At 38.8% G+C, this 14,576-nt stretch overlaps 1 protein-coding gene across 2 annotated transcripts in view; it reads right to left on the bottom strand.

Moving 5' to 3' along the window:
* The window catches only part of ANKRD42 (ankyrin repeat domain 42), a 75,299-nt gene that overhangs the window by 47,366 nt on the left and 13,357 nt on the right, over positions 1 to 14,576 (bottom strand). Inside the window, exons 3-5 of one of the 2 annotated variants that reach the window (XM_003935095.4) lie at positions 13,493 to 13,600; positions 9,403 to 9,522; positions 8,399 to 8,534 (exon numbers count right to left, since the gene is read on the bottom strand). In XM_003935095.4, the coding sequence (XP_003935144.3) occupies positions 8,399 to 8,534; positions 9,403 to 9,522; positions 13,493 to 13,600 (364 nt within the window). The remainder of the gene's footprint in view (positions 1 to 8,398; positions 8,535 to 9,402; positions 9,523 to 13,492; positions 13,601 to 14,576) is intronic. The other variant, XM_074400385.1, reaches the window with a different exon arrangement.

The following is a 14,576-nucleotide window of genomic DNA, read 5'->3' on the forward strand; positions in this document are numbered from 1 at the left end:
CAATTTCTTGTCCATGCCACTGCCACACTCTCAACTGCAGTCTGGTATAAACATAACAGTCAAATGATCCCTTTATTTTTGTTTGTCTTGAGACAGGATCTTGCTCTGCTCCACAGGCTGGCATGCAGTGGTGCAATCTCAGCTCACTGAAACCTTCACCTCCCAGGTTCAAAGCAATTCTGATGCATCAGCCTCCAAGTAGCTGGGATTACAGGCATGTGCCACCACGCCCAGCAATTTTTTCTATTTTTAGTAGAGACGGAGTTTCACCATGTTGGCCAGGCTAGTATCAAACCCCTGGCCTCAAGTAATGCACCCACCTTGGCCTCCCAAAGTGCTGGGACTACAAGCATCAGTCATTGCACCCAGCCCAAAATGATCCCTTTAAACACAGTCAGATCATGTCACTCCTGTGATCAAAACCCTCCAATAAAGTTGGGCATGGTGGCACATGCCTATAGTCCTAGGTATTCAGGAGGCTGAGGCAGAAGGCTTGCTTAAGCCCTGGAGTTCAAGTCCAGACTGGGCAACACAATGAGAAAGACAGGAAAGAAGGAAAGAAAAAACAAACAAACCCTCTAATGGCTCCTCTTACTTCTCCAACTTTATCATCTAATATTCACCTCCTCACTTCTGTTGGAACTACACTGACTTCTACTACTCAAACACACCATGCACATCCCTGCCTCAGGAGCTTTACACTTGCTGTTACCTCTACCTGAAATGTTCTTCCTCCAGGATATCCACAAAATCTGCTTCCTCAACTCCTTCAGGTGTTTACCCAAATGTCACTTCCTCAGTGAAGGCTTTCTTACCAACTTATTTTAAATTCCATCCCCTCTAATACTCTCTACTCTCCTTTTCTACTTTATATTTATCAACACATATCCTTATGTTATATATATTTTGCTCATTCATTTAGATGATTATCTGTCTCTCCCCTCACCACCACATATAGGCAGACATTGTCTTTTATTTGCTGTAATATCCCCAGCTCTCCGAAGAAGAACTGACACACAGTATGTGCTCAATAAATGTATGTCAAATTAATAAAAAATTTTTGAGAGGGTTTCTACTTCCAAAATGGCCTGTAAAAGCAAGCTAGTTTCACTCTCTAGTTTCACAGAAAACAAAAACAAATATACAATACTAAGATTATCACTAGCAATAGCGCAGAACTCAAATATGAGGATGAAAACAGTTTCTGGGGCCACAGTCAAGTGAAAAAACTGAGCAATCAGTATCCCGAACTTCCATATCCCAGACATGCCTCCCCCAATTGTGCCCAGCACCAAGCTCATAAAAATTTTCCCCAACTCACAGTTTCTACACTAGAAAAAGTGAAATCAAAGTAGACAAGAAGCTTCCAACTATTATCTTAGGCTCCCTGGCAGACCTGTCCCTGCCTCCAGCCTCAGGGAGTACTGGATGTGCCTGAAGACAAATCTATCCCTGAGGACAGCCAGAGACAAAGAGGAGAGGTAGGACTACCATCCTCAGTCCTGGAAACTCTGCTCTGTAACTAAGCGAAATGAGATACCAAATCAGTGGCATCACCATACTAAGGTTCTTTCCACAGTTCCCCTGGGCACAAACTGCTAGCAAGCCTTTCCACATTGCTGAGATATACCTTTTGAGACCTCTCCAATTTGGAATGGACTGCACTCCAATGGTTTGTTTACTACAGCCAAGGCAAACCTGAGCCTAAGGTGCCATTTAGCGCCAAAAAGGAGGCAGAGACCTACCAGGAAAAAAAAATCAACAAGAAAATTACAAAGAATCTCTAAACAAACCTATCCCATAAAAACCAAAGCAAGTCAGACAGAGAAGACTGGAAAAACTAACTAATCCCTCAATGCAAAGACACAGATGTACATCCACTAGAAATAATAACAGCGAACGCAACCTATCCAAAAAGACAAACCAATAAACCACTGACTGACTCTAATAAGATGTCAATATGTGAGTTCTCAAAGAATTCAAAATAGCAGTTTTAAGGAAACTTAGTGATCTCCAAGAAAACATAGAAAAGCAATTCAGAAATTGATCACAAAAATGTAACAAAAAGATTTTAAATAATTTTTAAAATCAAACAAAGATCTTAAAATTGAGAAACATTTGCTGAACTAACAAATTCATTAGAGGGTCTCAACAACAGAATGGGTCAAGCAGAGGAAAGAATCAGTGAGCTCAAAAATAGGCTATTTGAAAATACCCAATTAGATGAGAAAAAAATGGAAAGAAATGAAAATCATCTACAAGAAATGGAAAATTATCTCAAAAAAAATCTAAAATTTACTGGTGTTCCCCAAGAGAAAATGAGGAAGAACAAGTGGTATAAAGGCTATCCAAATAAATAATGACAGAAAACTTGTCAAAACGTGAGATAAATATCCAGAAATATTAAGGTCTTAGAATACCAAAATATTCAACTCCAGTAAGACTACCCAAGGCATATAATAATCAAACTCTCAAAGGTCAAAGACAATGGGAGGATCCTAAAAGCAGCAACAATAAAGAAACAAATAACATCTAAAGGAGCTCCAATTTATCTGGCAACAAACTTCTCAAGAAAAACCACACAGGCCAGGCAGGAACAGAACATTTTCAAAATGCTAAAAGGACAAAAAAACAAAAACCTGCCATCTGAGAATCAGCAAAGTTCCTTCAACTATAAAGAAGACAGAAAGTCTTTCCCACACAAACAAAAACCGAGAGAATTTACAATCACCAGAACCATCTTACAAGAAATGCTAAAGGGAGTTCTTCAATCAGGAAGGAGAAACACTAATGTGAAAATAAGAAACATTTGAAGGTATAAAAATCACTGGTGAAATTAAGAACATGGACAACCCTAGGAGACCCCAATAATGTAACTGTGTTGTGTGATAACTAATATGAAGACTAAAAGACAAATCTAACAAAAATAATAGCTACAGCAACCTGTTAAGAGACAGGCAACAAAAAAAACGTAAATTCCTGGGGTGCAATGGCTCACGCCTGTAATCCCTACACTTTGGGTGACTGAGGCGGGTGGACCATTTGAGGTCAGGAATTAGAGACCAGCCTGGCCAACATGGGGAAACCCCATCTCTATGAAAATTACAAAAATTAGCTGGGCATGGTGGTGGGCACCACCATGTAATCCCAGCTACCTGAGAGGCCGAGGCAGGAGAATCTCTTGAACCCAGAAGGTGAAGGTTGCAGTGAGCCAAGATTGTACCACTGCACTCCAGCCTGGGTAACAGACTGAGACTCTGTCTCAAAACAACAAACAAACAAAAATCCAAAACTATGTAAACAGAGACAACAAAAAGGCAAAATGTGGGAGAAAGAGTTAATGGGTAGGGCATTTTGTTCTGTCTTTTCCTTGTTTCTATTCCTTTCTTTGTGACCTAAGGGAAGTTGTCATCTCTTTAAAATAATTTGTTATATCCATAAGATGTAAGATTCATGGTAACTACAATGCAAAAACCTATATTTACTAAAAAGCAAAAATTAAAACATACTACCAGAGAAAATCACTTAACTACAAAGAAAGACAGAAAGGAACATAGGAGTTACAAAACAACCAGAAAATAAGCAACAAAATGGCAGTTGTGAGTCTTTACCTAACAATAACAACACTGAATGTACATGGACTTAACTCTCCAGTTAAAAGGCACTGATTATAAAGAAACATGGCCCAACATATACTGCCTATAAAAAAATCACTTCAACTATAAAGACACATAGACTGAAAGCATAGGAACAGGAAAGATATTACATGCAACTAGAAGCCAAAAAACAAGAGTAGCTATATTTATATTAAATAAACTACAAGTCAATTCCACTACTGGGTATATATCCACAAGAAAAAAATCAAATATCAAAGAGATAGCTGCACTCTTATGTTTATTAATACACTATTCACAATAGTTAAAATATGGAATAAATCTAAGTGCACATCAATGATGAATGTATAAAGAAAATGTAATATATATTCACAAGGGAATATCATTCAGACAAAAATGAATGAAATCCTGTCACTGTCACAAGATGGATGGAATTAGAGGCCATTATGTTAAGTAAAATAAGTCAAGTACAGAAAAACAAATACTGTGTTTGCCAGATCAGTAGGGAGATTACAGTTAACCAAAATCTATTGTGTATTTCAAAATAACTAGAAAAAAATAATTTAAATGTTTCTAGCATAAAGAAATATTTAAGGTGATGGTTACCCCAATTCCCTTGATTTGATCTTCATATATGACATGAATGCATCAAATTATCATAGGTACACCAAAAATACGTACATTTATCAATAAAAAACAATTTTATGAGAGCAATTTCAACACAAGCAGTCTAGACCTGAGGCCACATTCTTTATTAACATCCATATTACTATAAATACTCTACCTGGTTACAAATAAAACAATTATACATGTTTAAAGAAACAATTGGATTTTTTAATGACCAGACAACAAGAGACTAACAAAAGTGATCAAGTATATCTGATAATGGACAATACAAAAATAAAACTGACCCCTACCTTGTATTACACACGGAAATGTCAGTTCTAGGAAGATTGGGAATATAAATATGAAAGTAAGATAGTAAAATTTCTGCCGGATGCGGTGGCTCAGGCCTGTAATCTCAGCACTTTGGGAGGCCAAGGCGGGCGGATGATGAGGTCAAGAGCTCAAGACCATTCTGGCCAACACGGTGAAACCCCATCTTTACCAAAAAATACAAAAATTAGCTGGGCATGGTGGTCCACGCCTCCCAGCTACTTGGGAGGCTGAGGCAGAAGAATTGCTTGAACCCAGGAGACGGAGGTTGCAGTGAGCCAAGATCGCGCCACTACACTCCAGCCTGGCGCCTGGCAACAGAAAAAGACTCTGTCTCAAGAAAAAAAAAAAAGATAAAATTTTTAAAAGATACCATAAAGGAATAGTCTTCATGACCAAAGAGTAAGGAAAGATTTTTTTGGACAGGATACAGAAAGCACTAACTACAAAGGAAGAGATTATTAAAATGAACTACATTAAAATTAAAACCTCTCTCCAGGTGTGGTGGCTCATGCCTATAATCCCAGCACTTTGGTAGACTGAGGTGGGTGGATCACAAAGTCAGGAGTTCAAGATCAGCCTGGCCAACATGGTGAAACCCTGTTGCTACTAAAAATGCAAAAATTAGCCAGGTGTGGTGGCACATGCCTGTAAATCCAGCTACTCAGGACCCAGAAGGCAGAGGTTGCAGTGAGCCAAAATTGTGCCACTGCACTGCAGCCTGGGCAACAGAGCAAGATTCCATCTCAAAAAAAAAAAAAAAAAATTAAAACCTCTATTTATCAAAAGATACCAAAGAATGAAAGAGCAAGCCATAGAGTAGAAAGACTAGAAAGGTATATGCATGAAAAGATACTGGTAATAAACATAACTGATAAAGGGCTTGTATCTAGAATATATAAAGAACTCCTACAATTCAATAAGCAAAAGACATACTCCAACAGCTAATAGGCAAAAGATTTGAACTGGTACTTCACAAAAGAAAATAACCAAATAGGCTTTAAACCTATTAAATTATGTTCAACATCTTTAGTCATCAGGAAAAATGTAAATTTGAAACTGCAATGAGATACATCCATTGGAATGACTAAAACTAATAAAAAACTAATAATACCATATGTTAATGAAAAAACGGAGCAACTGAAAGCAATCTGAAAAAGTGAAAGAAGCCAAAAACAAAACAATATTTTGTTTTTGGAAACAGAGTCATTCTCTGTTGCCCAGGCTAGACTGTAATGGTGCAATCTCAACTCACTGCAACTCCCACCTCCCAGATTCAAGAGATTCTCCTACCTCAGCCTCCCAAGTATCTGGGATTATAGGCATGTGTGACCACGCCCAGTCAATTTTTGTATTTTTAGTAGAGATGGGGTTTCACCATGTTGGCCAGGCTGGTCTCAAACTCCTGACCTCCAGTGATCCACTCACCTCGGCCTCCCAAAGTGCTGGGATTACTGGTGTGAGCCACCACACCCATGTATTATTTTATTCCATAGAGTTCAAAAAGTGAAAAACTAATTTATGTTAGTAGTTAGTAATTAACTTTGCAGGATAAAAGTAATTGAAAAGGAGATGTAAGGAAGACTTTAGGGTGATAGTAATATTCTACTCCTCATCTAAATGATGGTTACAGAAACATGTTCAACTGTGAAAATTCAATGAGCTGTACATTTGAATCAGGCACTTTCCTGATTCAAATTGAATACATACTGTACCTCAATTTAAATTTTACACTTTGAAAAAACACAGACTACAAAGTAAAAAGAATGAGAACAAAATAAAATCATTTTCAGATACACAAAAATTAAGAGTTCATACCAAAAGACTTCACTAAATGAACGCTGAAAGATGAAAAAAGCAAAATGATCCTAGACTGCAGTGTAAAGGTATAGAAAGATGAGGCCATGCAGGTACGTAGGAGCCAAAGTATGTAAGTCCAGCATGCTAAGCCAAGGAATCAGAGGCTCCACAAGGATCCAGGGAGGTTCTAAATAGCAAAGTGATTTGATCAGGCATGTTCTTATTATTCTGCCCTTCCCCTTTGTGTGTTTGCTTCTTTAAGTTAACATTCAAGCATTATTTTCACTCTGATCTCACTGTGATCTATCCTTTTGAATTTCTAAACCACTTCTTCAAGAAGATAGAGTGTTAGAGCCTAGGTCTCCACTGGCTACTTTACTGTAGATTAGACAACTGAAGTAGCAAATTAACTCAAATTAACTAGTATCCTCCATTGATACAGTACTGTTTTAAAAAGTTGGGCCAGGGACAGTGTTTCCCACCTGTAATCCCAGCACTTTGGGAAGCCAAGGCAGGCAGATCTCTTGAGGCCGGAAGTTTGAGAACAGGCTAGCCAACATGGTGAAATATAAAATATTTAATCTCTACTAAAAATATAAAAATCAGCCAGGCATGGCAGCAGGTGCCTAAAACCCAGCTACTCAGGAGGCTGAAGCACGCATAAGAATCACTTGAACCTGGCCGGGCGCAGTGGTTCACGCCTGTAATCCCAGCACTTTGGGAGGCCGAGGTGGGCGGATCACGAGGTCAAGAGATCGAGACCATCCTGGCCAACATAGTGAAACCCCATCTCTATAAAAAATACAAAAATTAGCCAGGCGTGGTGGCACGAGCCCATGGCCCTAGCTATTTGGGAGGCTGAGGCAGAAGAATCACTTAAACCCAGGAGGTGGAGGTTGCAATGAGCCAAGATTGCACCACTGTACTCTAGCCTGGTGACAGAACAACACTCCATCTCAAAAAAAAAAAAAAAAGAATCACTTCAATTTGGGAGATGGAGGTTGCAGTGAGCTGAGAGCACACCACTGCACTCCAGCCTAGGCAACAGAGCAAGACTCTGTCTCAAAAAAATAAAAAATTTAAAAAGAAATAAGTTGTTTACAGGGCAAAAAGAGGTAATGTTAAAAATAAAAAACGATAGCAGATGAAGGAAAGAGCTGGTGGGAAGAGCAAATCTATGTTTAATTTTGCTAATTTCTCTTTTGCTGATATGTTTCCAGAAAAAAATCAATCACGTGAAAGTTACATAAGATGAGTGTGATACAAGATTTTTAAAATGTTCATTATCAACATATATACTACTTTGTTTTGTGAGGGACTAAAAAAATAATTCGTATCAATGTCTTTTTTGTTTAAGAGATGGGGTCTCGCCGGGCGCGGTGGCTCAAGCCTGTAATCCCAGCACTTTGGGAGGCCGAGGCAGGTGGATCACGAGGTCGAGAGATCGAGACTATCCTGGTCAACATGCTGAAACCTCGTCTCTACTAAAAATACAAAAAATTAGCTGGGCATGGTGGCGAGTGCCTGTAATCCCAGCTACTCAGGAGGCTGAGGCAGGAGAATCGCCTGAACCCAGGAGGCGGAGGTTGCAGTGAGCCGAGATCACGCCATTGCACTCCAGCCTGGGTAACAAGAGTGAAACTCCGTCTCAAAAAAAAAAAAAGAGATGGGGTCTCACTCTGTTGCCACTGAAGGCTCACTGAAGTCCAGCTGCATAATCACAGATCATTGTAGCCTCAAATCCCTGGGCTCAAGTGACCCTCCCACCTTAGCCTTTCAAGAAGTTGGACTATAAGCACATACCACAACACCCAGCTTTTTTCTTTCTTTTACTTTTTTTTTTTCTTGGAGAGAGAGTGTCTCACTATGTTGCCCAGGCTGGTCTCAAACTACTGGACTCAAGGGATCCTCCTGCCTCAGCGTCTCAAAGTGCTGAGATTACAGGTATAAGCCACCATGCTAGCCAACAGTTTAAATTTCTTAAACAAGATCAACTATTTAAAAGTTTACATCAGTGAAAAACTAAAATTTTGCTTTATTTAAAATACCTGGAAGGTTTCCATTGTGGTCCACCTCTTCTATGCTACAACCCCATTTAACAAGAAGTTGCAAGCAGCCAAGCCGCCCATGAAAGGCTGCATAATGTACAGGTCTCCATTCTCTCTTATCGGTCACACTGGGGTCCTAGAGGTAACATTCACAAGGACTCAGTTTTTCTCCATTTTGTAGGGAAAACACTAAGCCTATCAGCTTAATTCTGTAAATAAGAATTGGAGGCTGTTCTTAATACAAAGCAAACACTTAATATAATAGAAAAATGTCCTGCAACCACTAATTTGAATATATGAGCTAATAAAATACTTGTGAAATTTTATAAAACAGGCTTTTCGAAAGAACAAGTCACATAAAATAGTTTTTAAAAAGGAACTTGTCATCTAACCAGTCACAGATTCCTGATCAATAAAATGAAAAGGATAAACTGAATTATCAAATAGTATCATTGATAATATAAACAGAGTTAACAAAAATTTTTCATAAGTTTTCACTCTTTCTCAAACTATAGAAACACCAACTCTCACCACAATGTCTTCAATGTTTGGAGTTCTCTTCTTCTAAGTTATTTTTTACAACCACTACATAATAAATATTGCAATAAACAAAATTTCTAAAGAAGTAAATCATTTTCTAAATTAGGATGTAAGAGTTTCAAAACAAACACAGATACACACACAAAAATTCATAAAGATTTACAATCACCTGGTTAAGATTTGTTTGAAGCTTCGTAATCTAACCAGTTAAACTCTGAATTGGCATGAAGAACCCAAAACCTCTAAAGTACTTTGTAATACAAATTGGTTTTGAAGCGGGGACGAGAAGATTTGTCTGAATTATTGATTCTATGTTTAAAGATAGAAAAGCTAGAGTGAAAAATTAAATTAGTTTCCCAAAGTCATATAAGAGATTTCAAAAGTCAGGAAGAGATAACTAGACTACCAAATGCTATTCCATCTATATGATCATACATTAGCATATGTTAACAGGAATCACTCACCACTCCACTTCGGAGCATTATTTGTAGTGTGAAAGAATGTCCATGAGTTGCAGCAAGATGTAAAGGAGTGCATCCCCGGTCATCCTGGGCTGTCAGATTTGCTCCATTTATTACAAGAGCCTAAAAATAGAGAAATAGGAATGACATTACATGAGTATAGATGTTACACCATCAATGTGGATGCAGATTATGCAAAGGCAGAAAATTTATTAATCTATAGCTTAGTTATTATGTATGCTCTTATATATGTGCCACAGGCAAACCATAAGAAATTCTTAGCTAATGCTAAGAAAATGTTTGAGGTCTTTTTTAACATTGCCTAGGTGACATTTACAATATTGATTTTCCATTTTGACTTTAGCATGTACATATAATTTATAAGACACATCTTTCACAAGCACAAATAAATAGTCACTAAGTTAAATTCTTTACAGCTAACCTAATAAAACTGAAATTTAAACTTACACTAATTCAAAAGCAGAATCCTCTGTTAACAGGGTTTTGGACTCAATAAAAGAATTAATTATTAAATGACAGGTTCTAAGCTCCAAATTAAGTTTCTAACTACATCTAAAGAGGTTCTATCTGAATTTGCAATTGGCCCAGTTTCTATATATGTGTTATACCATATACAGAGTAATTGGCTTGAAAGAGTTATTAGTCCCGGCCAGGAGCAGTTGCTTATGCCTGTAATCCTGGCATTTTGGCAGGCCAAGGTGGAAGGATCACTCGAGCCCAGGTTTTAACACTCTTCTTTATACTTTACTATTCCTGTAATCTTTATCTCCAGTCCCCTTTTCAACTGCCTGGACCTTCTCTAACCGGATGACCTACAGATACTTTAAACTCAACATCTTTCCTTCCAATCTTCCTTGCTTTTCCGATTTCCCTACTCATTCCATCACAATTATCTGTTATTCTGACTCAAAATTTGAATTTTCACTATACTCTGTCAATGTTTGCTTTGCAAGATGTCTTGGCTCATTTTCTTTCTTTCCCTCTGCTACCACCTAATTTTACCCTCTCTAGTTTGTGATTGGATTACAGCAAAAAATCTCTTAACTGATCTTCTCGTCTTTAAACTCTTCCTTTGTCCTAGTAATCCTGGACACACTTTGCTAGAATAATTCCCTGAAATACTGTTTTCATTATCTCATTCCCCTGTTAATGTCCATGTGGATGTTTTTGTATATTTATGTGTATGTATAAATATATATACAACATAGTCTCACACACACAAACACATATATAATGTATATAAAAACTCTATTTTCTCAGCCAGGTGCAGGGGTACATATTTCTAATCCCTGCATTTTGGGAAGCCAAGGCAGGAGGATCACTTGAGCCCAGGAGTTCAATACCAGCCTAGAGAATATAGGAAGACCCCCTCTCCCGGCGACCAACATTAGCCAGGCATGGTGGCGAATGGCAGTGGTCTCAGCTACTTAAGAGGCTGAGGTGGGAGGATCGCTTGGGCCCAGGAGGTTGATGCTTCAGTGAGTCATGACCATAGCACTACACTCCAGCCTGGGTAACAGAGCAAGACTCTTTATTGAAAAACAAAAACAAAAACAAAGCCTCTCTTTTTTCTCCAGGTATTCACAGAGTTAGTAGGGGGAGAGGAGAAAGAACTCTCTTTCCTATATAAATGAATCTAAAATATTCATTCTGTTTCTGCGGCAACTTTACAAAACTAGTCTACCAAATTGTAGTTCTTAACAGTCCACACCTCAAATCATCTATACTCAGTCAAACTCCTATAATGTTATATCCCCTGAACATATCACGATTTTCCAAGTTAGGAGCTTCTTACAGAAGTATAGCTTAGAGATTAATAGGACGAGTCTAGGTACAAATCCTGGCTCTGTCACTTGCTTAGGCAAAATACTTAACACTCTGAATCTGTTTAGCAATCTACAAAAAGGGAACTCACAGAACTGCTTGTGTTGAATGAAATGAAGATAGACTGATACATACATGAGAGACTGATAAATGAGAGACTGACTGACACATAATAAATGTTCAAGAAGTGATCATCATTATTTTTATGTGCTCCTAACATATTCCTTGCCTCTACAATGCTTCCTTATTATTTACCTCTTTAAAATCAACCCACTCTTTTGGGCTTAGCTGATATTTGATTTCCTCCATTTATGATCCTTCTACCTCCTCCTTACACAGTTCTTCTCATCTATATTTTTTCATTAGAACCTTAATCATAGTCTTGGCTTTGTATTGTTTTGTAACTCACTGAGTAGAGCTCCTGTCCCTTCAAACAGAATCTCAGGATTCTTCAGACAAGGACTATGATGTGGACTGGCTGTGTCCCTACCTCAAATCTCATTTGAATTGTAGTTCTCATAAGCCCCACAGGTCACGGGAGGGACCTGGTGGGAGATAATAGAATCATGGGGGTGATTGCATTCTCATGAGATCTGATGGCCTTATAAGAAGCTTTTCCCACCGGGCGCGGTGGCTCAAGCCTATAATCCCAGCACTTTGGGAGGCCGAGGCGGGTGGATCACGAGGTCAAGAGATCGAGACCATCCTGGTCAACATGGTGAAACCCCGTCTCTACTAAAAATACAAAAAATTAGCTGGGCATGGTGGCGCGTGCCTGTAATCCCAGCTACTCAGGAGGCTGAGGCAGGAGAATCGCCTGAACCCAGGAGGCGGAGGTTGCGGTGAGCCGAGATCGTGCCATTGCACTCCAGCCTGGGTAACAAGAGTAAAACTCCGTCTCAAAAAAAAAAAAAAAAAAAAAAGAAGAAGCTTTTCCCCCTTTGCTCAGCACTTCTCTCTCTCCTGCTACCCTGGGAAGAAGGATGTGTTTGCTTCCCCTTCCACCATGATTCTAAGTTTCCTGAGGCCTTCCCAGCCATGTGGAACTGTGTGTCAATTAAACCCTTTTTCTTTAAAAATTACCCAGTCTCAGGTATTTGTTTATAGCAGCATGAGAACTAATACCAATGTTTAATAATATGACTCTGTATTCCTCCAAATTCTGGTCGATTTTAATACATTGAATAAATATAATTATTCTAACAAACCAGATCCCACCAAATATTAATGTGTCACCTTGACCAGGTAATACATTACATAAGAAATTTTAGAGGCCGGGCGCGGTGACTCAAGCCTGTAATCCCAGCACTTTGGGAGGCCGAGGCGGGTGGATCACAAGGTCGAGAGATCGAGACCATCCCAGTCAACATGGTGAAACCCCGTCTCTACTAAAAATACAAACAATTAGCTGGGCATGGTGGCGCGTGCCTGTAATCCCAGCTACTCAGGAGGCTGAGGCAGGAGAATTGCCTGAACCCAGGAGGCCGAGTTTGCGGTGAGCCAAGATCATGCCATTGCACTCCAGCCTGGGTAACGAGTGAAACTCTGTCTCAAAAAAAAAAAAAAAAAAAAAAAAAAAAAGAAATTTTAGGCATGGCAAATGTCTTAGTCTGTTTAGACTGCTATAACAAAATATCATAAATTGAGGAGCATTTAAGCAACAGAAATTTATTTCTCATAGTTCTGGAGGCTGGAAAGTCTCAGATTAAGGTAGTGGCAGATTCTGTGTCTGGTGAGGGCTCGTTCACATAGATAGTGCCTTCTCACAGCATCCTCATATGGTGGAAGAGTCTAGCCAACTAGCTCTCTGAGGTCTCCTTCATAAGGGCATTTATCCCATTTATGAGGGCAAACCCCTCATGACCTAATAACCTCCCAAAAGGCATACCTCTTAATACTATCACCTTAGGGTTCAGATTTCAACATATTTATCTTGGAGGACACAAACATTCAGACAACAGCAGCAAGCTATAAAAGAGATACTCTGGTCATGACAGTGAGATTTCTCAAAACAACCCAGATAGTCAACTACTTCAAAGAAAAAAGAATTTCTGGTTTCATACCATTTGTTTAAGTGGATACTTAGTATCACAATATCTGAGTTGTGGAATCCAGTAAGCTCTTGTTTAGAACATAAAACTAAATCTATTGGATCAAATAATTAGAATAATAGCAATAGCACAACAGAGCTATCTTAAAGTAACTGAACTTAAAAAAGTTTTATTTTTTGAAAAAAAATTATTATTACCTGTATACAAGCATCCTGACCCCTGATTGCAGCTATGTGAGATGCTGTCCAGCCTCTTGTTGTTACATGTGTGATATCAGCTCCATGCCAGAGCAGCCAATGAAGACACTAAGAAAACAACCATGTTAACAAGTGATAAGGTAGATGTTTTTAACATTTTTAGTTTTTTTTCTTTTTAAGACAAAGTCTCACTCTGTCACCCAGGCTGGAGTGCAATGGCGCTATTCGGGCTCACTGCAACCTCTGCCTCCTGAGTTCAAGCAATTCTCCTGTCTCAGCCTCCCAAGCAGCTGGGATTACAGGCACACACTGCCACGCCCCGCTAATTTTTATATTTTTAGTAGAGACAGGTTTTCACCATGTTTCCGCAGGCTGGTCTTGAACTCCTGAGCTCAGGCAATCCACTCATCTCGGCCTCCCAAAGTGCTAGGATTACAGGCATAAGCCACCACGCCTGGCCTGACATTTTTATCTTTCAAATTTGGTCTGTTATCATAAAATTCCCACTGTAGCCCAAGAAGTATCGTTAAGTGAATGAGAGATCTATGTATAAGAAAAGCAAAAGCACAAGCGCCTGACAACATTTGACCTCACTCTTGGGTAAATAATAGAGACTAGTGGGAACTGTGGCAAACTGGAGACCACATTTCTTGACTGTAAAGTGTAGACACTACTAAATTAAAGTCAGTGGTTGCTATGAGTGAAATGTTGATCCATGTTTGTAAATATTCTGTTTGACCAATACTGTGCAGGCCAAAGAAAACACATCTAAGTGAAATTCACTCAAAGGCAGCCAGTTTTCAGTCTCGAACATAGATCTTTTAATGGGTCCAGAGCTTTTGCATCAGAGCAAACATTGTATATATTTTTGAGACAGAGGAAAATCTTTATTTCTGCCTTCATTCCATTTTTTATCCAGTCAACATTCAAAAGCCAGTTGCTCAGTTTCCATGAAGCTGTGCGGTTCTAAGTTAGTTTCTAAATTCTGAGTTCTAACTTGATTGAACTATGGTCTGAGAAACTATTTGCTAGGATTTCCATTCTTTTGCATTTGCTGAAGAGTGATTTATTTCCAATTACGTGT

Source organism: Saimiri boliviensis, chromosome 6 (assembly GCF_048565385.1).
Source record: "Saimiri boliviensis isolate mSaiBol1 chromosome 6, mSaiBol1.pri, whole genome shotgun sequence".
Lineage (NCBI taxonomy): Eukaryota > Metazoa > Chordata > Mammalia > Primates > Cebidae > Saimiri > Saimiri boliviensis.